Source organism: Sminthopsis crassicaudata, chromosome 1 (genome assembly GCF_048593235.1).
Source record: "Sminthopsis crassicaudata isolate SCR6 chromosome 1, ASM4859323v1, whole genome shotgun sequence".
Taxonomy (NCBI): domain Eukaryota; kingdom Metazoa; phylum Chordata; class Mammalia; order Dasyuromorphia; family Dasyuridae; genus Sminthopsis; species Sminthopsis crassicaudata.
Genome location: NC_133617.1, coordinates 434,865,197 through 434,892,406, shown reverse-complemented (window position 1 = coordinate 434,892,406; position 27,210 = coordinate 434,865,197). Strand labels below are relative to the sequence as shown.

Sequence of the window (27,210 nt, the reverse complement as noted above, 5' to 3'; positions counted from 1 at the left end):
GATAGAAAAGTTTCTCACCTTGACATGTTCCTCGTCTCTAGTTTGGGGTCCTGAGACTCAATAAAATAGAAAGTTACATCCAGGACTGTCAGGATAATTATTTCTTGTTATCATCATGACAGATGAAGTGGATGGAAAGAGGATGGGATTTTTTCCCTTTTTGATCTGATTTGTCTTGCACAGCATGAGGAATATGGAAATATGTTTAGAAGAATTGCACATATTTAACCTATATCAGATTGCTAGCTGAATGACATAGGTCTGAGGAGGAACGGGAGGAGAGGAAGAAAAATTTTGAAAAGATAAATATTGAAAACTATCTTTGCATACATTTGGAAAAATAAAATATTATTTAAAAATTAAAAAAAATAAATATTAAAAAACTTCCTTCTGATAGTTTTTGCTATGTGATGTTGGGCAAGTCATTTATGTTTTCTCAACCTTAGTTTTCTTTATATATAAAACATAGATAATAATGCTCATAGTAGCACCTTTATAGGATTATCATAAAGTTAAAATAAGATACAATATATAAAGTGCTTAGGAAGCTGTAAAGAGTTACATTAGATCATATATTAGCTGCTGGAAGGACCTTCGGAGGCCATTTTAGTCCAGCCTCTTCATTTTACTGGTAAGAAAACTGAGGCCCGAGAGAATTTAAGTGACTTGGCTAAGGTCACACAGGGAATAAATTATTATAAAAGTGATATGAACCTGTGTCTTCTGACTTGGGAGATAATTCTGTTTCCATTGTGTTAAATACTTTAAACTTGTTCTAGTGCATTAGGAGAAAATGCAAAGAAAAATCTTGTTCACCTCCATTAATAATGTAAGGTCTTCCTTGGAGGAAAAGATTATATATTTTTTTGTTTTTGACTTTGTATCCCCAGCAGCTAGCATAGTATCTGGATTATAGTAGGAATTTAATAAATGCCTGTGGGATTGGATTGGGAAAAAAAAAAGGGGAAAGCTTAAATTATGCTACTACACGTGTCTGACAAGCGGCTGCTTCTTTGGCCTTGAAACCTGTTGTGATGTGGGAGGAATAAAGTAATGCAGGGCCTTTCACCTTTTTGTAAATATATCTATCTTCAGAGTGAAAAGATGGGAGGAGGCAGATTCACCCTCATTACTGCTTATCACCTAATGGTAATTGGATGGTGACCCACTGCACAAGTGAAAGCCATCAGGTCACCTTCTGCTCCTTCGGCTTGCTGATGGGGATGACAAGTTCAGCAGCAGCTATTTCCTGTTTACACCACCTGCATTCGCTGAACATTCACCTTTCCTCTGAGGCTATTTCCACATGATGCCCCTCTATATGCTTTGCTTAGTTCCATTTCTATTCCTGAGTTCCTATCTTCCCTGACCTGAAATTGCATCACTTCTCCAAGCCCTGCCCATTCTTCAAAGACCAGTAAATTATAGTGATATTAAAAGTTTATAATAATAATAAATAATAGCACTTTGAAGTTTGCACATTGCTTCATACATGTTATCTCATTTGACCTCTGTAAAGTAGAAGTATCATTATTATCTGTATTTTACACATTAGGAAATCAAGATAGATTAAGTAGTTTGTCAGGCTCACACAGCTAGTATGTGCCGAAGGCGGACTTTGAACTCAGGTATCCTTGATTCTGAATCTATTAGTCTATCCATTATGCCAGTTAATTGCCTCATATATGCCAGCTTAAGTCCTAAGTCAATCTCCTCTTCTACTATCCCCTCCATCCCACTTAGTGAAAAGATTGAAATTCAGACCTTTCTGACTTCAAATCTCCTTACTTTGTCATGCTACCCCAAAACAAAGAAATGATGAAAAATAAAGAATAAATTATGAAAAATAAAGAATAAACATATATCTCCCCACCAATCCCCATGATAAAGCCCTCCCTCGATTATTTCAACCTTCACTGGCCTTTTTTGTCTGAATTTCTACAGAACTTTTCACACAGTTTAGCATATAATTTTATTTTAATGTGCTGCTTGAGGGGTGGTTTAACATAGAAAATAAAGGGCTAGCCTCAAAGCCACGATGGTCCAGGTTCAAATCCTCCTTTAACCTCTAGGCAGCTCTACATGAGTATTAGTTTTCAAGGAAGTGCCAACTTGCATTGCTACAGAGAATTTTTTTAACTGTACATTCTCTATACTGGTTAAATTGCTGATCCAGTTCTCATTCCTATGGATTTCTCACTAATTGCATCATGTACATTAATCTTGATACCTAAGGACAGTGCCTAAAAGGCGGAGACTATGTTCTACCTTTCTAATACTTTATATCACCAGAACATTGTAGCTATCACTGCATAGAGTAGGCATTTGATGAATATTTGAAAAACAGGATTTTTTTTTTTTTTTTTGAGTAAAAACAACTCTTTTGTGGTTGGGTCCTCATTTTGGCACTTAACCTTCTTCATAACTTGGCTTCTTTCTATCTTTCCATTTTTCTTACATTTTCCTCCTCTCCCTGCCTTTTATCATTTAGCTATAATGGTCTTGTTACTCATCTTCCAGCTTCTGCATTGGCTGTTCTCCCCCATGACCTCTGACTCTTAGTTTTCATGGCTTCTTTTTAAGACTTGGCTCAAATACCACTTTATACAGAAGATATGTTCTAATCCTACCCCTGCCAGTTCTTTCTTGCTAAGATTAACTTCTATTTATACTGTATACCTAACTTTGATGCATATAGTTATTTGGATATTCTGTCCCCTATTATAATATGAGCTAAGATCAGGGTGTGTGTTTTTCCTTTCTTTGTATCCCCATTGTTTAGGCTGATGCTTAGTAGATAGTAACTACTTAATAAATGTTTATTGAGTTACTCAATAGATATTCTGATTGGACCAGGAGAAGGAGTTTGTCATTATAGGAAGCTGTCAGTTCTATCTTTGACCATCTATTTTTCTTCTTTTTTTGTTGTTACAGATGCCACTCAACTGAACAATGCTGTTCCAACCTCGCCTCTCCTCCCACAAATGTCTCATCCTCATTCCTATCCCAGTTTGGGGCAAATCTCCAATCCATATGAACAGCAGCCTCCTGGCAAGGAACTGAACAAGTATGCCTCCTTAAAAGCTGTGGGTAAGCCCTGAAAATGCCATGTTTGTTTTCTCTGTTGAGTGAATGTGTTGCATGCACTAATTCATATTCTAAGTAAAAAGAAAATTTTTCCAGGTGCTTTAAAATAATTCTCTTTAAGCATTTGGTAATTCTCTTTCCCATAGTGTTGCCTGAAGAAAATAAGGAGTACAAAATCACATCTAAATCAATAAAGAGATTCATTTTTTTTTGTTTGTTTGTTTACTGGCATTCCCAGAATAATGCTGCCCAGACCAATACTTTTTTTTTTTTTTTTTTTTTTCCAGTAATGCTATTATGACATTAAAACCACACTCCACTTTAAAGATCTGGATCCAGTATTGGGTCAGTTCCTGAAATAGAATAAAAGCTTAATTATTGCATTAAATTGAATTGAATGGACCTATTCACTTAAGCCATTGTGGTAAAGTAGTTATCATTAGTTTTCGTGGCTTAAAAACTCTCCTTCCCCACCTGACGGTTTCCATATCTTGTTCCCTATTGACCATCATCTTCTTGTAGTTCAAGTAGCTCCCCACTCTAGTGACTTCAGCTTTCCCTTATGTTTTTAGACTAACTGCCTGCCCCCTGTAATGTAGTTTCACCCAACATCACATGTTCATTAAATCAAATAATGATGTAGGCAAGGCATGCCTAAATACATATATATCCTTCCATCTTGGTACTTCTAGTCTCCTCTCTATGTATTTCACTGGGTACTACTAGGGTACTAGTATTTTTCAATACTAGTATGCTTTGGCAAGATGACCCTGTCAACCAAAGATACATAGTTATTATGTATTGTTTTTAAAAAAAATACATCCCACTTTTTTCAGTGTATAATACTGAATATTAAGAACTAGGACTCAGAATGATGACCATACATGACTCTGTGTAATCATCAGTGATCAGATTCAGGCCACATTTTCTCCTAAGGCTGTCTGCAATTGTTTCAGCTGTTCTCTAAGTTCTATTTGATAAAGCAGGAAAAGTAAACCCAGAAAAGTTTTCAACAATATTTGAAAAATTGTTTTTCAAGCCATTCCTTTTAACCAAGACATTGTTGTACTGAAATATAACTCATCATCTGCTATGTTTTAAGGCTTACTAAATAATTTTCATCATTACTAAACAATTAAAAATTATCAGGGAGCTAACTTACAAGTTGCCCACACATTCAGAGGAAGAAGCACCGCAGACTAAACCAATCAAACTCTAGCTATAGAAAAGCTTCCATTTTTTTGCCTTTTTTTTTTTATTTTGCCTTATCTTTTACAAATGGAAATTTATTCCTAATATAGAAACCGAGAATCTCAGAGTTGCAAGAGACCTCAGAGTTCATGGATGCTGCAATTTACCTTCTGTTGGTAACACATTATTCATTCTCTTAAGCTGAGTGAAAAGATTCCTTGAGTGTCTAGAGATTTATGATGATATGCAATTTTAATGATTTAAGAAAAGGGTGGAAAAACTGATAAAGAAGAGAAACTAGAATTCAGGGTCATCAACAAAGGGCAGCAATACATTTCTCTCCCAAAACTTTATTTAAGTTGCTATAGAAATAATTTTTCTATGGCTGGCAGATTTCAGTATTTTTATTACCTCTGCATTCTATTATTTTAGGTCTTTCAAAGGACATATTATTACTTCTAACCACAGGAACAGCACAATTCACAAGGCATTTTATCTTCTTCATGCTTGCTTTACGGGTCACCAATCAGGCTCTGAAAGGTTATCGATTGAACATGCCTGGCTTAGTTGAAAATATCCTAGAAAACACCTCTTTGGTCTTGAGGAATCTAACTCAACAAGACACAGCAGAGAATTATTCTATTTGTCTTATAAGAAATAGAGATCATTTTGAAATCTTGATGATTTTCCCCTCAAGTTTCTGCTTCACTCCCTTGCAGTTCATTTTGAATGATAAATTTGAGTTAGTTCCTTAAGGAAAGATCTTAAGAGTTTGAATGTAAGAGAGTTTTCTACATCTTAATGAGTTTTATTTTTCCCCCTAGCTTGCCTTCATCCTAAGCTTCTTATGGGGACAGAGCTGCTTCTGGACATGTCCCATGGCCAAGTATAAAGAGAGAGTCAGTAAACATTTCAGTCAGTCATGTTTAACAATCACTTCTCCTAGGTTCTCATCTCTCTTGTCCCATCACTTTATTTTTCCCTCTGTAGTGGAAGACAAACATTACTCCCACTACCTGAAGTAAGGATGTGGTAATTAGCACGGTCTTTATCTGTACTGCCTAGACACCAACCAGAGGCATTCAAGTGTAGCTGAATCTATGAGATTTTGTCAGTTTGATTGCCAACTGTTCCCGATGGCTCCTTTCTATTGCCTATTAGAGAATAGTGAATAAAACAGAGCTGGAAATGGTGAAGAGTTCTGATTTTTCCCAAAGAAAGGGAGTAATAGTAGCAGAATATAATTGGTCAGACTTTTGACCAAGTGAGAAAGGAACACTATAGCTGTTGAGAGTTTCTAATGTATGTAGGCTTTAATTTAAATAAATCCCTTTTATAAAAGTCTGGATTCATAAAATCTGACAATTTAATTAATTTAGAAAATGGAGAATCATTCTTATAACTACTCACTTTATAAAAAGATTCACTTTAAATCAAGAGTTCTTAACATTTTTTGTTAAGAAAACCCTCAGAAACACCTCAGAATAATGTGTACATATACAAACACACACATACTCATGGATGATCAGCACTGCACTATTGGAATTGGTCAGTTGGCTCCTTAGGAAAAGCAGCTAATACTTCTTTCTAATACTTCTCCTGGATTGTTGTTTATCCTTTTTGCAACTCGAGACATCCCCCTCCTGATGTCTTTGGTCCTCTATAAAAACAAAGGATGAACAATAACAACAACATATACGTGATCACATATATTATCAATAAAATAACTAATATTTATGTAGTATTGTAAAGTTTGCAAAATGCTTTTAAAATGTTGAATCACTTGATCTACATAATAATGCTGTGAGATAGGTGCTATTATTATTCCCAGATGAAGAAATTAGAGTTAAGTGACTTGCCCACAGTTACACAGCTAATAAGTGTCTAAGGCAAGATTTGAACTTAGGTGTTTCTGACTCCTGTGTCCAAAACTCTATCCATTCCAAAGAAATGCAATATTTCAGTTTTAGGCTGGTGGAAAGAAAGATATATTTTCCTCTCCAAGTTTGTGCATCCTTGAAATATGAAGTCTGTGCACCCCAGTTTAAAACCTCTGATCTTAACAATAAAGAACAAAGGTTCTTCTAGGACATTTAAAAGGCAAGTTAAAAAAACAAAAACAAACTTAAATCTTTTCAGAAAAAACATCTCTTGCATTAAAACGACAGAAAAGATTTTAGTGAAAGAACCAGTGATCATTGGTGGAAATCTTGGTCCTAAGCAGACTTAGCCATTAAAGTATTTGTCCCCTCACTCCTGAGAAAGTACTCCTCTAGATGTCAGTGTGTGAGTTCAAGCAGCACTTAAGTTCTGGGGCAGCTGTTTGCCCCTCTGTGAAATCAGAGGGTTACATTAAAGAGATGTAGTCATATAGTGGATAGAGAGCTGGCCTGGAAGCGAGGAAGACTTGACCCAACTCTGATGTGCACTGGCCATGTCACCTTAGGTAGGTCACTTAAATACTCTATTTTTGGCAACTTTCCAAGATTATAATTACAAAGAAGGTGCTGACATATGTTGTTAAAGGAAATTTTCCAATCGAAAGATTCTCATCCTCTTTTTTTTTTCTCCTCCTACTCCTTTTAGTTCTTCTTGTTCTTCTTCCTTCCTCTTCCTCTTCCTCTTCCTCTTGCTCTTCTTCTCCCTATTTGAGATTTTCTTGACAAAGATGCTGGAAAGATTTTCCATTTTTTTCTCCAGCTTATTTTACAGTTGAGGAAACAGACAAATTAGGTTAAATGCCCTGCCTAGGGTCCCAAAGCTAAGTGTCTGAGTCTAGATTTGAACCCAGGAAGATAAGGCCTCCTGAATTCCGTTTTCCTGAATACCCTGCATCAACTAGCTGCCCTAGGATTCTTAACTCTAGAGGTACTAAATCTATGACCCTATAATTTTTGAGATTTCTTTTAGCTCTAAATTTATGAACCTACAAATCTTCATTCTTTTTGGGATTTTATCAGTCTCATCACTCCACATATAGGTGATCCTTTTCTCCATTAGTGTCCACCTTTCCCCATATTGATGACAGCACACTGATTCAATTAAATAGCAATGATTTCTGCTTTATGCATCCATATTCTTTTGTTCTTGATGATATCATTTCCTAACTCTGAGTCACTAGAGGAGGTGAGGTTGCTCACAGTTTGTTCCCTTTACTGCCTCCTGATCTCTAGCCCAACTGGAGATTGTTCCAAAATGGAAAAAAAAAAAAAAAAAAAAAGTCTGTTACAGTGCAAAACATGTAGTCTGAGCCCAGATTCACTTAAATTGTGAATAAGTAGCCACACTAGCAATGTTTTAGGTTGCTTCTTAATTTCTTGAACCACATTCACATATATAGAGTGAGCAACAATTTATGGAGAACCAGTGGTAAAGAATGATGACCTCAATGATACAAACTATGTGTCATTAAGCCACCTAAGTTTACTGGATCTCAGTTTCCTCCTCTATAAAGGGAGGGGGTGCACTAGATGGCCTCTGAGGTCCTTTCCAGCACTATATCTATGAACCTATGATTATTTAACTCATACTTCATCTAATATCATATAATAACATCTGTTTTATCATGGAATTCTAGTAACTAACTAGGAAAGTCAACACATTTTATCTTATTCATATTAAGTCTCCATTTTTTCCTCCTCTTCTTGCTGCAATCAGTCTGCAGTAGAGCATCAATAATATTAACAGAAGCCCTCACAGTCTGATCTGAACAATTTTCCCAAAGGGGATGTTTTTCTATGAGAAAAGCACCCCTTGAGAATCACATGCATGCTAACTCCATTAACTTCTTCTGGCTTCCTGCTGCCCACTCATTTCAAAAGTGTATAAAACATTTTATCTTTCTCTACCCAAGTTTTCTGATTCTCTCAAGGTCTCAATCCCATGATACTGAGTCCTTCTCAACAAGTTATTATCTGAGCACCAAAGCATACTATGCAATTATTTTGTTTTGGTTTTGATATCTGCCCAGATCTTCTCAATTCACCATACTTGCTTTTTTCCCCTTACTCGAATGGCCATGTTCTCTCCTAAGCCTGTCTGCCATTGCTATTTGTTATAGAAGCCAGATTTTTTGTGAGCTTTTTGGACAGAAAACTGGCCCCTGCTCAGAACTGAGTATTCAGATGAGACACCTAGGAACTGCCTCAAAACTAGGAAAGGAAAATACTTGCAAGGCAAGATTCTCTCTGTAAACAATCAAATTCTGCACCTGATTTGATGTTTCCCCTCCCCACCCCCACTACCAACTCAAGGTGGAAAAGATTCTAGTCTCATCACCTTATTCCTATTGGTTTTAAGTTATAAATGGATAATGAGCCCATTCTTACTTTCTAAGGAATGTGTTTTAGTAGGAAGCACATTACTTATCAAAATCTTTTTTGAGAGGTCTATAATGTCTACGTAATTTAAATTTTTTTTCTATAAATTATTTTGCTTAAAAAAAAATCACCTCCCTTTCCCTCCAACCCCAGAAAACAAAATGAAACACATATGTATACTCAGAGAAAATAAATCACCACATGGCTTTGTCCAAAAATATGTCTTATTCTGCAAATTTAGTCCCCTCACCTCTATTAAGGATGCATGTAGCCTTCTTTTTCTTTAGTCCTTGACTCTGACTAAGATGATGAAAAGTCCCTTAGAGTACCTTTTGCTGGTTTTATTTTACTCTACATTAATAAGGTGTTAGCAAGTCACCACTCCTTACATAATTGCATTCCCCTGAAATCTCTGCAGTACTGTCCATTTTAAACCATGGATAAAGTAGCAGAGAGCTCATTTCATTCGATATTTTCTGTAAGAGTATGTTCTGTTATTTCCAGGACTGACTGAATGGCAATCAAAGTTGTTACTTCCATAAGAGAGCACCATGTAACAAATTAAAAAACCATCCTTGCTTCAGGATGAATGCCACAGGGTCAGCAGTCAGCAAGCAGACCAATATGCTCCTCATCCCCTGGACCTTGACTTGGTTAATCACTTCACTTAGACTGGCCCTGAATTGAAGACTCTTAGGATACCAAATCCAGGCAGCTTCATAAGTTCATCTGAGGACCTGGGCTTCTCATTAAAAGGCATGAAAATCTTTTCTCTTCCAGATTTCTAGATCTTCCTGGACCATCCAGGATGTTTTAGCAAGCTGTTTTACCTCATGCTTGATTCAGGGGCTCAGAGATCCTTGACCCCTGCCAGATTGCTCTCTGGGGGACAGGGTTTGCTTAATTCAATTCAACAAGCATTTAGTAAAGTACTTAACAACATATAGATATAGATAAAGATAAGAACATACAGATGCAGAATAAATATGATGTGATTTCAGAGGGGAGAGCACTAACAAAGTACTTTGGAGGGTGCTTTCTCTGGGAATGTGGTAACCTCAGGGATATATTCAGAGCATCTGTCCTGCAGAAAGCCAACATAGATACTCTTGAAAACCTAGAGAGAAACTCACCTTGGGGGATGGTAAATAGATATATAAGAAGTTCTCTACATGTAGACACTCTACCTATTCCAATAGCTTGGAATCATGGGAAACTTATCTTGTCTTTTTGAGAAAAGATACCTAGAGCCTGGGGATGAGGTCTTGGTATTGTTGTCATGCCCATACCTGATTTCCTTTAATTATTCCAGTCCTAGCAACCAAAGGTAAAACCCAAATGATTTAGATGAAGGAAGTCCTTAAATAGAGGAGCAAAGTAGATCAGTATTTGCCTATGATACTCTCCCACTTCCTTTTTCTAGCCTTCTCCCATTTCTTGATCCCTTGTCCTTATGATGTCTAGAGACCTTTTAATTGGAATAGCTCTTTTAAGAAATTCTTCATTCTCCAAAATTATACCTCTTGCCTTCTACAATTAAAATTACTATTTCTTCAGTGTCAATCTGAAATATGTGTTGTCTGATGATCTAATTTAAATTCTCTATACAATGTGAATGATTGATACCTCCCAGGAACAATTACACTTTAAAAGAGGAACTTGTAATGAATTTATAATAGGAAGGAAATGTGGGGGAGAAATTGGGAGCCTCCTTCTTCAAGCCTATTATAGGTTATTTCCTCTCCCTCCCCTTCTTGAAGGCATAACATAACTCAGCAACTTGGTATCTCCCTTGTGAAAAGTTGCCAGCTTTTACCCTTTAGTCATCAACCTCATCCAAGAAAATTGATCAGTACCCACCCAGATTTCATATTTTAGAATATGAAAACTATTGATTTAGAATGTTACCTTTTTGCTTTAGCTGTCAGAAAACTGAAACCAATGTGATGCCCAAGTACTATAGTCTGCAAAGTAAAGTGCTCAAAAGCATTTATTTCTTCTGTTTCATTCAGATTATTTTTTTTCCTGTTTTAACCTTAAATGTTTCATCTTGTTCTGGATATATTTCACTGTTCAATTCTTTTGAGAAGTAAATAGGATGTAGATCCTAAGACATTAATAATATATCAAACATTCACACATATCGATTATTGGTTTTGGATCCAAATTCACAGTCCTAATTCTGATCTTCAGGAATCTAACCCTGGGACACTCAGCTAAGGTGTCCTGAAAGATTGTGTCTCCACTCGGGGATTTGGGATGCATTTAGAGGCACTTGAATTTAAAGACCTGGTGAGCACTGGGTGGGAAGGGGATATACAACCAATAGTTGAGAATCTTTTGATTATTATTTTTTTAGGAGGTTGTGATGGTGACTGGGCAGTAGCAACACTTAAGTCACCCAAAGGTACTGTATGGATTTTCTTCATCCTTTGTTTGGATGTCTCAGAAATTTTTTTTTTTTTTTTGAAAAGTACAGAAAAGTCCTAGTGTTTGTACCCGTCCAACTGCACGCATGTGTACAGTGTAGTAACACGTGTGTATGTCCAAGTGCACGTGTGTACATGTGGAATTGTACATCTGTGTATATACTTATCAGCTGGCAAATGTATTCTGTCCAGCCTCACTGAGCATCAGTGATATGCTATAATGTCTGATGATTCCTCTGTCCCGGTAACTTCCCAAGGCTCATATTTAAGGAGAGCACATATAGACTACAAAAAAGGAGAACAGGTAAGAAATCCAAGAAAAAATTGTTTTTCTGACATATCTATACAAACATAATAAAGACCAATTAGGGAAATGGGAGGAAAGATCCCTGTATGTGATATATAGTATTCATTCAAGATCTAGGTATTATTTTTTTTCTTAGAAAGAGTGAACCATTGGAAATATTAATCCCATCATGGTATGTGAAGTTTTCTGCTTGTGTAAGACTTTTTCTGGGATCTGCCACACTCAGCCTCTGGAACTAAGTACTAATGACTTGACACACTTCCTGTTGAAGCATTATAAACCTTAAAGGTAACTAACTTGTGAGTTTTTGCCAAGCCTGAAAGGTTTTAGATGACTAAGGGTAAAAATTCTACTGTGCATTATTAGCATACCCTGGAAATCTTCATGAAGAAAAAAAATAACAGAAACTTATTTCCCCCCAACTTTCCTCAAACTGGGGTGGCTGAAGTGCAGCTGAGTGAATGGGGATCAGTGTTATAAAATGTTGATGGAGGTTTCTGAGAGTCTCATATTGAACCTGGGTCCCATGAATGATTATTCCTAAATCCCCGGGAGGGTTGACATTGGAGTAGAATCTTGAAGAAACCTGAGGAAATCACAATGCCTAGCCATAGTAGACACTTAACAAATGTTTATTGAATTGAATTGAAGGTAAGAGTTTTTGATTTGGAATCAAGAGCTGAGTTGAAATGCTATCTCAGACAATTGTGGATAAGCCACTGAATTCCCCAGACCTTTCATGTCTTCATCTGTAAAATGGGAATAATAAATAATAGCATTTATCTCATAGGAGTTCTGTGAAAATAAATGAAATTATCTTTGCAAAACACCTTATCAACTTTAAAGCACTGTACAAATGTAATCTATTATTATTATTGTTGTTGTTTTGAGTAAAACACATTTTTTTTTTTTTTTTTTGGTCGTGAGTTAGATAAAAGCTGCCCACATGTCAAAGTACATTTTTAGAAATGAAAACAATTTGGAACATGACAGACCTACTAATTTGAGGCTTTTTTTGTGTGTGGAAAACAATGCCAATATGATAGTTGTGACAGTATTTTGATGCAGTCAATTATCTCCTTTGTTATAGCCTGCTGTTCTCTAGAAGAGTTTAGGAAGCCCTTGAAGATATAGTGGGAATGTTGGTATAAAAGACAAGAGATGGCAGAGCAAAGAGGGAAGTAGATTTAGAGATAGAAAACCAGGGTACAAGTCATACTTGCTTTCTCGGTGACCTTGGTCATTATATTCCCACTCTTGACCTTTTTTAATTATTTATTTATTTATTTGTTTTTTTATTATTATTTGTACCATGAAGGGATGTAGCTAGCAAAGATAAGCCTTAGTGTCATAATGATTCAGGTTTGAATCCTCCCTCAGATCCTTAATGCCCATAGGAACACAAGCCAATTGATCTCACATTGAATTCACAACTGCCTCAGATATTTATTAGCTGTGTGCTTCCTTGACAAGACAATCTCTGTTGCCTCAGTTTTTTCATCTACTGTACTTATCAAAGCTGTTGTGAAATTCAAATTACATAATATTTGCAAAGCACAGTGTCTGCCCTAGTTATAGTGATGATGATGATGATAATAATTATCATTATTATTATTATTATTATTATTACCCTAAACAACTCTTTAAGCCTATAAATTTGCAAAACCATTGCTCATCAGTAGAGGAAGTTATCACATTGAGAGTTCCCTATACTGATGAAACTGTTGTTCAACTATTTCAATTGTGTCCTATTCTTCATGACCCCATTTGGAATTTTCTTGGCAGAGATACTGGAGTACTTTGCCATTTCCTTCTCCAGCTCATTTTATAGATGAGGAAACCAAGGCTAACAGGATTATTTGATTTGTCCAAAGTCACACAGCTAATAAGTGCCTGAGGCCAGATTTGACTTCAGGTCTTTCTGAAGCCTGGTACTTTATCCACATTGTCTCCTTGCTGTCCAGTGAAATTATTTGTGTAGGCTAAAAACTAAAAATAAATGAGTTGGAGTAGATTAGTAAGTAGTATCAAATTTAAAGAGCATAAAGGTCCACTAAACAGTAGTGAAGATCTTTATAGAGTGCATGTTGCCTTTAGAAAATTACACATGGTTATATATATATATATATTAATATATATATTATACATATATATTAATACATCAACACATTAAAATCAGATAGGGATTTAATATGATTTAGATCACATTCAGAAGTATTCCACCTGTGGGCCCTTAGGCTAAATGTTTAATCTCTATGACTAGTTGACCTTTAATTTTCCTTCTTGCCCTAAACTCTATAATCCTTTCCCTTTCAACCAAACTATTTTTTTTCATTTTCTTTGCCTAACCACTGTCTTTCTTTTTTTAATATTTCTTTCTTTTTATTTGATGAAATAAAACAATTTTATAACATACTATAATAAAAGGGTGATTTTACATGAAACTATGTTATGTATAATATGCTATTCATTTAAATATAAAATAAAATTATCATGTAACTTTCTTTTTATTTACTTTTTTCTCCCCCCCCAAGAGATGGCTACCATTATGCTCACATACACACACACACACACACACACACACACACACACACACACACGCACAAAATCATTCTGTACTTCAATTTATCACTTCATTCTCTAAATACTGATAGCCTCTTCTTCAAAGGTCCTTTGTAATTAATTATAATAGTCAAAATGATTTAGTCTTTCAAAGTTATTCTTAAAACAATATTAATATTACTGTATACAGTATTCTCTTGATTACACTCCTTTCACTGTACATTATTTCATGCACATTTATCCATGTTTTCCTAAAATTAATGAATCATTTCCTACAATACAATAGTGCTCTATCATAATAATATATTATTGTCTTCCTAAAAGTAGAATTCTACAATGAGAAATGAAGAAATGGAGCAGAAATGGATAGCTTGGATGAGGTCTGACTATACTTCTTTTGACCCTTTGGTGGCCATTCCTTGGTCCTGACTTTTCTATACTCACTCCAAGCATTTGAAGACCCAGTTTAGCTCCATTAAATTGTCTTGGGATCAGATGAAGAGAAGAAATTCTATTCTCACTGTTGATACTTAAAGTGGCATTTCTAAGATCTGTTACCTTTGCTTTCCTTGTTTCTTTATTCCAACCCTGGGTTGTATATACACAACAGAGAACATATATGAACCCTAAAATTCCTTTTCAAAATGTTTTTTGAGATTGGAAAAGAGAAATATCTGATGCAAATGGTACATTGTTCAAGGAGACCCACTCCCTATGACTTGCCATGTTTCCTATTGCATTATTTTAAGTTTTAAAGATACTTGTACTTCAGACTCATCAGCAAGACTGAAAGTCTTTAAGATGAGGAAGCAGAGATGGAAATAGTATGGGTCAACTGGAGCTTTGCCCCAAGTGTTGATATAGGCAGAAACATGCCGCCTGCGTAGTGACTTATCTATGGCCCTGCTAGATATTCTGGCTTCTACCCCATCCCAGATTCTTATGAAAGCAGTAGTCTTCTTCTGGTTTGATGTTTTTGTGAATATAGACTGTCTCTAATGCATCAGTTGATCTGTAGGCTTGTATCAGTACTTGGGCCAGTGCAAAATGAGCATAAAGTTATCTGCCACTTTCTATCATTATAAATATATTTATGCTTCCCATAGTCTGTATCATCTTTTATTCTCCTTTTCCATGGTAACTGTAGAAATCCTCCTTTAGTGTTTCTTCCATCTCCTGATACTTGATGAAACCTGCAATTCTCTTGAAGACAAATCTCTTGGCACTGAACTTAGCAAGGGACTGGGATATTCCAGAAGAGCCAAATATTGAATCTATTGTGGGAGTGAGGAAATATTCTGAGTGGCAGTAGCAAAAATTTGAGAACTTTAGAAGAGAAGAGGTGATTTTTTAAAATAAAAGTGGCAAAAAGGTCTGAAAATGACAGAAGATAGAGTAAGATGTGTGTCAACTCTTCCTCTCAGTCCTGCGTGCTACAATCTGAGTTTCTCAGTCTCTTTACCTCCCATGACCTCTCTCTCTTTAGTCAATCTCCATTATGCAAAAGACTGTTGATATGTTAGATCTTTAATCAACTGAATTTGCTCCAGGTGCTAGAATTCCTAATTTATATACATGCTGAGAATTGTACACTTAAGTATTAACTTTCCCAGAGAATCTACATGAAAAGACTCAGATCCCAAAAGCACTTCATAGGATCGGGCATCATATATTTAGAACTGGAATGGAGTTCAGAACTCATTGAGTACAATACCCTAATTTTATGGGAAAACAAGGAAATTGAGACACAGAGTACCTAAGTGAATTACCTAGTCTTATATGGGTAGCCACTGACTGAGACCAGATTTGAATTTCTCTCCTCTTGATTCTAAGTCCTATACTCTATTCACCATACTTGGTCTTTCTCTACTTTTTCTCAGGCTGGACAGAAATGGGAAAGGAGTGAGAAACTGGGACTGAGATTGAGGATTTAAAAATTAGGGGATAACTACACACCTCTCAGATTGACTAAGGTGACAGGAAAATATAATGTTGAATGTTTGAGGGGCTGTTGGAAAATTGGGACATTAATGCATTGTTGGTGGAGTTGTGAACTGATCCAACCATTCTGATGTGGAACTCTACCCAAAGGTCTATCAAACTGTGCATCCCCTTGTATCTACTGGGCCTGTGTGCCAAAGACATCATAAAAAAGGGAAAAGGACCCACATATACAGAAGTGTTTGTAGTAGCCCTTTTTGTAGTGTCAACGAACTAGAAACTTAGAGTAAATAAATGCCCATCAGTTGAAGAGTAGTTAAATAAGTTATGGTATATGAATATTTTGGAATATTATTGTTCTACTAGAAATGATCTGCAGGATGATTTCAGAGAGGCCTGGACTTACATGGAATGATGCTGAGACTTACCTGAACTGATGCTAAGTGAAGTGATTACAGGAGATCATTGTATACAAGATAATGCAATGATCAATTCTGATGAACATGGCTTTTATCAACAATGAGGTGATTCATGCATTTCTAATGATCTTGTGATGAAGAGAGCCATCTGCACCCAGAAAGAGAACTGTGGGGGCTGAGTCTGGATTACAACATAGCATTTTCACTTTTTGTTTTTATTTGCTTGCATTTTCTTTTCTTTCTCCTTTTTTTTCCCCTTTTTGATCTGATTTTTCTTATACACCATGATAATTGTGGAAATATGTATAAAGGAATTGCACTTGTTTAACATGTATTGAATTACTTGCCATCTAGGGAATGGGATGAGGAGCAAGGGAGGGAGAAAACAATTTTGGAATACAAGGTTTTGCAGGGATGAGTGTTGAAAACTACCTATACATATGTTTTGAAAATAAAAAGTTGTAATAAAAAAATGAAAATTAGGGGTTGAATGAGGGTGAATTAAATAGGGTCTAGGTCTACATAGACCTAGTCTCTATAGTCTCCATCTGCCTATTGTTTTTACCCTTGACTCTAAAGATAGCAGAGTCTGGAGAAAAGGCAACCATATGATTTCTGAGTCTATGTCTGTGTAACACTCAAATGTTTAAATCAGACAAAAATGACCTGAGCTTAAGTATGGTGTCTAAGTAAGATGAATAAACTATTTGATTTTACTTTATTTATCTTTTTTCTTTTGGCATAACATAGATGGAATTTGATGAAGATATTTATTTATCTACAGTGATCCCAAATAAGGAGGCAGCTGTTAAGCAGACAGGCAAGCAATAACAAGCAATTACTAAGCTCTTGCTTTGTGTCATTTGACTATTAATTCTCTTATTTCATGTAGTTTTTTTCACTTATGATTTCTTGAAATATAGCTATGAAAAAACAAATTTTGTTCAAGCCTATTGTGATTTAAATGGAGCTATTTGATTATTAAAATCGACTGCTTGGCCAACAATAAGTCCCAGCTTACATCTTCCTTGCTTATCATTTGGGTTTGATGTTTGAGAGAGTATAAATAGCAGTTGTTTCTGTTCTAGCCAGAAATTCTGAGAGTCTTCCCCTTCCAGATTCATTTTTTTATGAGGGCTAGGCCATCTTTTGCTTCAATTCGTGTATATATATATATGTATGTATATACACACACACTTACACATACATACATATATGTATATGTGTATATATATATATGTATATGTGTATATATGTATGTGTGTGTGTGTGTGTGTGTGTATATATATATATATATATATATATATATATATATATATATATATATATATATATATATATATATATATATATGTGTATGTGTATGTGTATGGGCTTTGCTTCAGACAAACTAAGTTCTGGAAAATACCTTAGATTAAAAAGGTCAAGGTTCCCCACTGTATCCAGGTCCTTCATCAGTCATTCTGACTTATCTCTTGCTATTGACCTCCAGTGATTCTGGAGGAAAGCTGATGACTCTGCATAGCTCTTCCTCACTCACATCCAGATTACTTACTAGTCAAGACATCACCTTCTGGTTGTCCTCTTTGAGAATGAAGGTTGAACAATAATTTTGTGGCAGATACGGTGCTAAGTGTTGAGATAGTGGGTGAAAACATATTGTCTCCCCTCACAGAGCTCACAGTCAAATCGAGGAGAGAACAGTAAGAAACTGTGTATGTATAAGATATATACATAGTAAATAGAAGGTGTAAAGACTAGAAAAAAGACCACTTGCACATCAGTGCATATCTGCCATTATAAAGGAAAAAGGGCTTTGTATGAGTTGAGGCATGGGGAAAGAAAAAAGTTCTCTGAAGAAAAACTGCTCAGCTAGGGAATTACAGCAACATACCTGGAGGTCAAGAGCAAGGCCATTACATCCAACCTGGCAAAAATGTGGTTGTTGCCAGATAAAAGAAGTCAAGCAGAAACCATTATTCTCTATGTGGAAGAAGAAGAATCTACTAAAAAAAAATCAAGCCTGTCTTTGGAGCCCCCAGCAACAGAACCTCCAGGAGGGTGCATGTCCTTAGCCAGAAGGATTAGTCAAGATTGTTGCCAAAAATAATACAAAAGACCAAGATTTTGACTTCCAGCCAAAGTATGGAGGACAAGATGACTTCTGTAATGACCTTAAGAATGTATTTGTTGTTCTTCCAATACCAAGTAATTTTTATGTATGTACAAAATGAAAACTGATATTCATCCTAAAAAAGAAAATGAAAGGTCTGGCAGAATGTATCTTTATAGTTTGAAGAAAAAAACATTTTAAGGAAGAGCTAAGTAAAATGATATGAAGAACAATGAGGGAATTTTTAGGAGAGGCAGCATGGTATAGTGAAAAGAATGCTGAGCCTAGAATCAAGAATTGATCAATGGGTTTGAAGCCCACCTTTGAAACTGACTAGCTGTGTTGAAAATAGGCTCACTAAGCTTCAGTTTCTTTACCTGTAAAATGGGAATTATTATTCTCATGGTCCCTGGATCACAGGGTTTTTGTGATGATCTGATGTTGTTCAATTGTATGTCTAACTTTTTATGATTCCATTTGGGATTTTCCTGGCAGACATACTGGAATGTTTCACCATTTTCTTCTTCAGCTCATATTACAGATGAGGAATTGTGGCAAACAGGGTTAAATTAAATGTCCAGCTTCACACAGCTAGTAAATGTCTCCAGGCCTGGTAGTGTATTCACCTAGCACCTAGCTGCCAAATGATCTGCTAAGCATAATGCATATAAAGTCTGAAAATCTTGTAAACCTTAAAATGCTATGTATCTGTGAACTCATATCAGTAAGCTGGAAAGCAAAGGAGAACATAAATATTTGTTAGTTGAAAAGAAATAAAATTTTATTTTAAACATCATGAAAAAATAAAAACAAAATTCTGTAGAATTCTATAAAGGATGGATAGGAAGCTCTCAGGAATGAAATTCTGAAGACAGAAAGAAAATGATTCCTACTGGCAGGAGGTATAGGAGCTTCCTAAAGAGACAAATAGAACTATTTAAGGAACTCATTGCCCAGTTTTAGATTTATAGAAAATAGAAGCCAAGATAAGTAACTCATCATGGTTATAAAAGATTAGCACAGTCCTGTTTAAAAAAAAAAAAAAATGGATTACAAGTGCTTAAATCCAGAGTGAGCAGATGATGACTGCTTAGGTCAAAAAATGGATTGTTTGTTATCTATGTTAAAGGCTGGAGATATATCATGTGAGGTAAATACTGCTGCTTGGATTAAGATAGATGGAATGGTGACAATAGATATTGATGAGATGACTGAACTATCTAGCTCAGTGGGAGGGTTTGTTTTAGTTTTAGTTTTGTTTTGCTTTTTGCCTTTCCCTCCAGGAAAATGATCTTTGCTCTAGGGGGGAAGAACAAAAATAGATAAGTGTAAGTTGAAACTGGATTTAAGTGAGGAAAGGATGAGAGAATGCCTAGTTGCCCTAGATGAATTCAAGACTCTAGGCCAGAACAAACCATATCCTAGGACAATTATAAAACAGGCATCTGTGATCATTGAGCCTCTATTGGCAACTTTTGAAAGAAAATGAAGAATAGGAAAAAATGCTCTAAGATTGAAGAAAATGAGGTGCTGTCCTGATTTTTCAAAGTAGGGAAGAAGGTGGAATCTGAAAATTATGGACCACTAAGCTCAATTTATATTCCTAGCAAAATTTCTGAATACATTATTAAAAAATGGCTTGTGGGCATTTAGAAAGAAATGTGGTTATCACTAAAAGCCAGCATGGCTTCATCAAGAATAGGTCATGCCAGACCAACTTCACTTTATTTCTTGACAGGTTAACTAGACAGGTATGCTTAAAGGAATGCTGGATATGTATTTTACCTAGAAAAGTATTTTATGTAATGTTTCATGTTATCCTTACAGCTAAAGTACAGATATATGTGTGAGATTATAGTACAATTAGCTGGCTGACTGACAGGCTCAAAGAACAGTTATTAATAGGCCTTCTTCAATAGTTTCTTTTGGGTGGAGTTTGGGAGGTGGGAAGGAAGAAGGAAGTCTTTAATGAAACACTCCAGTGAAATGCCCTTGGCTTTGTTCTGTTGAAGATTTTCATAATTGTTCTGAATGAAAATGTAAAAAGTATGCTTGTTAAACTTAGAAATGACACAGAACTGAGAGGTATTTTTTTTAATATACTAGATGACAAAATTGGGATCCAAAATTAAATTTACACCAAATATGTAAATTAATAAGATTAAATCTAAATATAATTAAATTGTGACAAATGACATTAATAAAGAAGGTTCAATCTTGGGGGTGGCTTTAATAATAATCTCAATAGCTCATACATCCATATAGGACTCCACCAAGAACAAAAGAATTTGACTCATATCTTTCAAATAATCCTTGGCTTCTCTGGAAGCACTTAAGTTTACAAAGGTAATAAACATAAACTCATATCTTAGAGAGTAAAGAACTCAGAAAGACTCATATGAGCCTTTTGCAAAACCATTGAGAGTTTATCACAGTGATTTTATTTTTTCTCTGCAGTGAAAATTCAGATTGGGGGGAAGCTAGGTGGTGTAGTAAATAGAACACCAGCCCTGAAGTCAGGAAGACATGAGTTCAAATATCACCTCAGACACTTAACACTTCCTAGTTATATGATCCTGGGCAAGTCACTTAACCCCAATTGCCTCAGCAAAAAAAAGGAAAAAAGAAAAAAAAAAAAAAGGAAAAGAAAATTCAGATTAATCCTCAGTGAATTGTATTTGCAGATCCCAAAGATGTAACAACTTTCTACATAGTGTTTCTCCTCATCATCTGATAAATCCACAGTATCTCTTTGGTTTATATCTATTCCTAACCTCTATATTCTTTCTACTGAGAGAACTGTCTGTTCTACATCTGGTACATCTCTCTTGCTGGCCATACTAAAGCTCATTTTATCCAACATGGCTATAAACTCAGAAACTCTGTCCTTCCATTTCAAATATGCTTTTGGACTTCCTTTTCATTCTAAAGAGAAAAAGGGGCTGACTAGATTTATACCTAGTACACAAAGTTCTATAGTTATAAAATCTATATATCCTCAGCCCAACTTCTACTCTTCCTGAACAAGGCTACCTCTCCCCATCTTGGGACTCTAGAGGTATCTATTCCCTAAAGACAGTAAGACATCATTCTTTTTTTTTTTTTTAATTTATTTTTATTTTTATTTTTTGCTGAGGCAATTAGGGTTAAGTGACTTGCCCAGGGTCACATAACTAGGAAGTGTTAAGTGTCTGAGACCAGATTTAAACTCAGGTCCTCCTGAATTCAAGGCTGGTGCTCTATCCACTGCACCCCTAGCATAGTGGATTCTTTAATACTATCAGCTCAAATCCCCATTCTGATTTGTTTTTCCCAATGTCAACCATTAGTGATTAGTGCCCTACTTTTACATAATGAATTAATATCCAGTAGATCTTACAAAGAGATATTTTTCTGTGAAGATGCAGTAAGAACAGAAGTTACAAAGCATTTATTGCTCCTCACTGATTCCTCCTCAAAATCTTGGGAACATGCTGTCCTATAGTCCAGTGGGAACTTGCTAACAATGTCTGGTCCAGTTCCCCATCTCTCCTAAGGGTTCCAGGCTTTCCTGAGAAGTCAGGGGCGGTGACAATCTGTGTTGAGGTTGAAGCAGAGGGATACCCAATGGAAGAGTGATAACAGGTGGCAAACTATGTAAGTTGTTTATGTGGTCCCACTTGCATAGTATATACTTAGTGCATGCCCAGTGTTGTTTTGATTACTCCTCCACTAAGACAGTATGTTTTAATTACTCTGGCATGGGGACTCTAGAAAGCACAGTAAGTTTTGTCACCCCACCTTGGGGGCTGTATAAAGCAGGACACAACACTTTCCCCAATATCTAAGTCCTCAGGAGAATAGGCTTAAATTTATAGCAGTTTATATATATTATTTTCACACTCCCCCAAGACCCTCTGCCAAGTTTACTTCTAAATTTGCCACAGTCAACAAGATGAATGGCTATAGCACCCTTTTGGCAAATGTCAATCTTTGCTGGGTCAAAGATGTCTCTTGAGACTTTATTCCTTGCTATCTGGCTGCAAAACCCAGACCTCTGGTGTCTTGCTCTCCTAACCTGTTGAAGATCCCACTATGGTAGTTATTTCTAATAGTCCATCGTGGCAGGAAGGAGTAGATCCAATAGCAGCAGAAACAAGAATTGGGTCTAGACTTATGGAATGTATGGTGGTAGTTTGGTTGGGAGAAAAATGTCTAAGGTTTCCTCTTCAATTAGAGGTTTTATAGCATTATCTTCTTCCTTACTCAAAGGCAAGCAGGAAGGAGAGGAAAGGCATCATATTTTGGCTATTGAGTAACTTTTGAATGCCTTCCCAGTCCTAACTAAGCAGCCACTTTAAAAAAGCTCTCTTCTTTACTCAATTAGACCAGAAATAATACTTATATGCATGCTCAATTCCACAAGAAGGCATGAGCAGAATCCATTGCACACACTCATAAAACCTTGGCTCATTGGCTAGTCTTCATAATACTTAATTTCAAAAACTAAATTTCCTAATTGCTAGATAAAAGTTTTAAAAAAGAAAACCTGAAGAATTTAATGGATTAAAAGTGTACTATTAATATGTAATATGATATAATAGTCAAAAATGTTAATGTAATATGAGGCCCTGTTAGTTAGCCAGCTCTTTGGCAGTAAATAAAGCATTAGAACCGAAGTCAGGAAGAATTAAATTAAAATTCAGCCTCTAATCCATTAAACAATGTGATCCTGGGTTTGTCACTTAACTATCTTCTTTGGTTTCTTCATGTTTTAAGTGAACATAATAATAATGCCTATTACAATGTGACATTTGTATCCTCAATTCAAAAACTGAAAGTGCTATATTAATACTAGTTATTATGATTATGTTTAGGGCAGCTAGGTGGTACAGACAGAGCACTGGGCCTGGAATCTGGTAGACAAATCTAGTTTCAGACACTTTTTAGTTGTATGCTCCTGGTCAAGTCACTTAACCCATTTTGTCTCAGTTTCCTCATTTGTCAAATGAGCTGGAGAAGGAAATAGCAAAGCACTCTATCTTTGCCAAGAAAATCTGAAATAATATCACAAAGTCTGAAATGGCTGAAATGACTAAACAACAATAAAAATGATTATGTACATTTTCTAAAATAACATAACATCCAGAAAAACATATATCAGAACCAAGATAAAACATACTCTATCTTAGTTCAAATCTATCTAGATTACATGTGCTTAGTTCTAAGTGCCACGTGTTAGGAAAGATACATATATAGTGCCGAGGCAGCAAGGTGGCAAAGAGCATTGGTCTTGGAATGAGGAAGACTCATCTTCCTGATTTCCAATTCTGTCTCAGATATTTACCAGCTATGTGACCCTGGATAAATCACTTCATCCTTTTTGCCTTAGTTCCTTATCTGTAAAATGAACTGTAAAAGGAAATGGTAAATCTCTCTAGTATCTTTCTCAAGAAAATCCCAAACTGGGTTCATGGAGAGTCATTAACAACTAAAATGACTGAACAATAATAACAAATAAGCTGATGTTCAAAAAGAAGGTAATTGTGGTGCTGAGGGACCTCAAGGTCATGCCATAAGATGTTAGAGAGAATTGGTTGGAGAAGAGAAAACTTAAAGGAAAAATTATAGTTTATAAAGGCTTGTCATGTGGACCAGAAATTAGCCTTTCGTGGCTCCAATGACAAAACCATAAGTAATGACTGGAAATTGCAGAATGGTAGAATCAAGTTAAATATACATATATACAAACACACATAAATACACTTTTCTCTTTTGAACAACTCTTATTATAAAGAAATATACATTTACAAAAATATACATGTTTATATAAATACTTGTCATTTTTCTATATAATTAGGGCTTTCAAAAGAAAAAATGAGTTTTCTTCAGAAACAGTGGGTCCTTCTTCCCATCCCACTGAAGATAGTTCTTCAAATGGAGGCTAAATGGTCACCTATTGGGGATGTTGTAAAGAGGATTCTTGGTCAAATATATGTTGAAATATGACAATCAGCATTATAATGATCCCCTGTAAAGTACTTTGGAGGGATATATATTACTTGGTTTTCTTTCTTTCTTCTTCCCTCCCTTCATCCTTCCCTTTATCCTTCTTTCCCTACTCTTTCTCTCTTTCTCTCTCTCTCTCTTATGTGTGTGTGTGTGTATATATGTCTATATATAAACATACCTATTAAAGACTGAATTCATTGGTCTGTCCCTCATTATACTTAATTTAAAAACAAAACAATTTACTTAATTTAAAAACAAACAAAACAAACAAACAAACAAACAAACAAACAAAAAAAACAACTTCCTAAGTTTAGTATTGGGGAGGAATAGCTAAAGTTCTTATTAAAAAACAAACAAATCTGAAGGATTTCATGAACTGAAAGAACAATTTAAATATACAGTGTGATATAAAAGTCAAAAAAGCTAACACTATACTAGACTGAATTAGTCAGCTATATAGCAGTTGGATAAGACATCCTTATTTCTCACCATTCACCTGACATTTGTTTATAATTCATGATAAAAGAAACTGCCTCAAGCTTACCAGTCTATTGTGATCAAGAAATTTCTGCAGTTCTGGGATTCTGTTTACTTTAAGAAATGAAACTCTGAACCTCCTTATTTCAGTTGCTTCAGTATGTGGAAGATAGTATGCTAAAGCTTATTTAGGAGAATTGAATTGCTGAAAAATCAAGGGTCAGTTGGTTTCTTTTTTGTTATTGTTGGTATTTTTTCAAGAAACAGAGAAAGGTCATTAGTTCTTAGAGTTAAGAAACCAAAGTTCTACTCAGTGACTTTTTCATCAACTAGTGATATGACATCTATTGATTTTAGTTTCCTTAGTTATAAAATGAAGAGTTAGGGCTGATGAGTTCTCAGATCCTTTTCAACTCCAAAAGTCTAATTTGGAATAATAAAAAGCAGGTATTAGTCAGCATTGCTGTCTTTGAAAATGATTTTCTGGCTAAGATTGTGATGTTTATTACTTATGGAAATATTTGCCTTGGGATCATAGATTACTGAAAAAGATTACCTCTCTTAGGAGAAGGAATTCTTTAGAGGAGAAAATGTTGAAGGAAAAATATGAATACATCTAGGTTTCAATGTATGAACAATAAATTCCATGAAGTAGTCTCATGTGTTCAAATTCTCGATGTTTAAAAATATAGTTATATAAATCATGGTAATTGGTTACAGCCCAATGTAAACATATAATGTGAATTTGTGATCACTTCATATGATTCATTGTTCACACTAATTAGCACCTAGCATTGTGGTATCTGGGGTCATTAATGATAGTTTCTTATATTACAGAGAAAATACAACAAAATGTCCCTGCTAAAGTCTTAGTTTAGTACCTCCTAATGGGGTAGAGGTGACCATGGAAGACTATACCAATGGAACCCAAGTTCTGACATTTTCTACCAAGTATTTTTCGATGGACTTTTAAAAAATTTTTGGTTAGTGACTGCTTCAACTCCCATAGTTTTAATTATTATCTTTATATAAATAACTCATAGATCTATATATCTATTTTAAAATACTTTTTAATAATAAAAATATTTTATTTTTTCAAATACTTGCGAAGATAGTTTTCAACATTCACTTTTGAAAAACCTTGTGTTCCAAATTTTTCTTCTTCTCCCCTTCTCTCCCCCTCCCCCTTACAGGAAGTAATTCCATATAGGTTAAACATGGTCAATTCTTCTAAAAATATTTTCATATTTAATATGCTGAAAAGAAAATCAATCCATATATCTAGTTCTAGTCTAAATTTTGAACTCCATTCCTGTGTCACTAACAAGCTCCTTGGATATCTTGAACTAGATGTCTCCTATATACATCTCATTCTTAACATGTTCAAAACAGAACTCATTAGCTTTCTCCCAAAATACACCTCTCTTACAGACTTTGATATTTTTGACAAAGACATAATCAGTCTTGTAGTTATCTAGAATTGGTGCCATCCTTGATTCTTGAAGTAGAAACAAGATTTGGTCCCTGAAGGATATGTAGGATAAGAGTTCACATACATACACTTACATATACATACGTGTATATGTAAAAGTAAATACACACATCTACATCTATCTATCTATCTATCTATCTATCTATCTATCTATCTATCTATCTATCTATCTATCTGTCTGTCTATCCACATACACATACATACGTTGTCTCCCTCATTACAATGTAAGCTTCTTCAAAGCAGGAAATGTTTGTCTTTTCTTTGTGTTCCCAGGGTTTAGTACAATACTCAGTAAGGATTTAATACATGTTTATTAGTTGAAGTTCATTTATTAAAATGTTCATATTTACTGTTGTTTTGTTCATTTCATTTAAAAAAAAAAGAAAATTAAAAAACAAAGAAGGTTAGTTCTAGAATTGAGATGGAAAGGAGTATGGGCCTCAGATTTATTTTTGTTATATAATGTTTTCTCTATGTCCTTCTAACACAGAAATATCTTTTGTTGACATGGCTTGATACTTAAAATTTAATTTTTAAGAATGATGATAAGAGGGGCATATGGATAGAGCACTAGCCCTGCAGTCAGGAGGACCTGTGTTCACATGTGACCTCAGACACTTTCTAGCTAGGTAAGTCATTTGATCCCATTTACCTCAGCAAAAAAATCCAAAAAACAAACAAAACAAAACAAAAAGAATGATGATAAGAGCTAGTATGTAGCACTTTAAATTTCTATTTTTTTATTATTTTTTTTTTCCCCCTGAGGCTGGGGTTAAGTGACTTGCCCAGGGTCACACAGCTAGGAAGTGTTAAGTGTTTGAGACCACATTTGAACTCAGGTCCTCCTGAATTCAAGGCTGGTGCTCTATCCACTGCGCCACC

At 35.3% G+C, this 27,210-nt stretch overlaps 1 protein-coding gene across 1 annotated transcript in view; it reads left to right on the top strand.

Moving 5' to 3' along the window:
* The window catches only part of SHISA9 (shisa family member 9), a 450,272-nt gene that overhangs the window by 387,671 nt on the left and 35,391 nt on the right, over window positions 1-27,210 (top strand). The window contains 2 exon segments of the mRNA XM_074280583.1: window positions 2,935-3,090; window positions 10,957-11,009. Coding sequence (XP_074136684.1) covers window positions 2,935-3,090; window positions 10,957-11,009 — 209 coding nt within the window.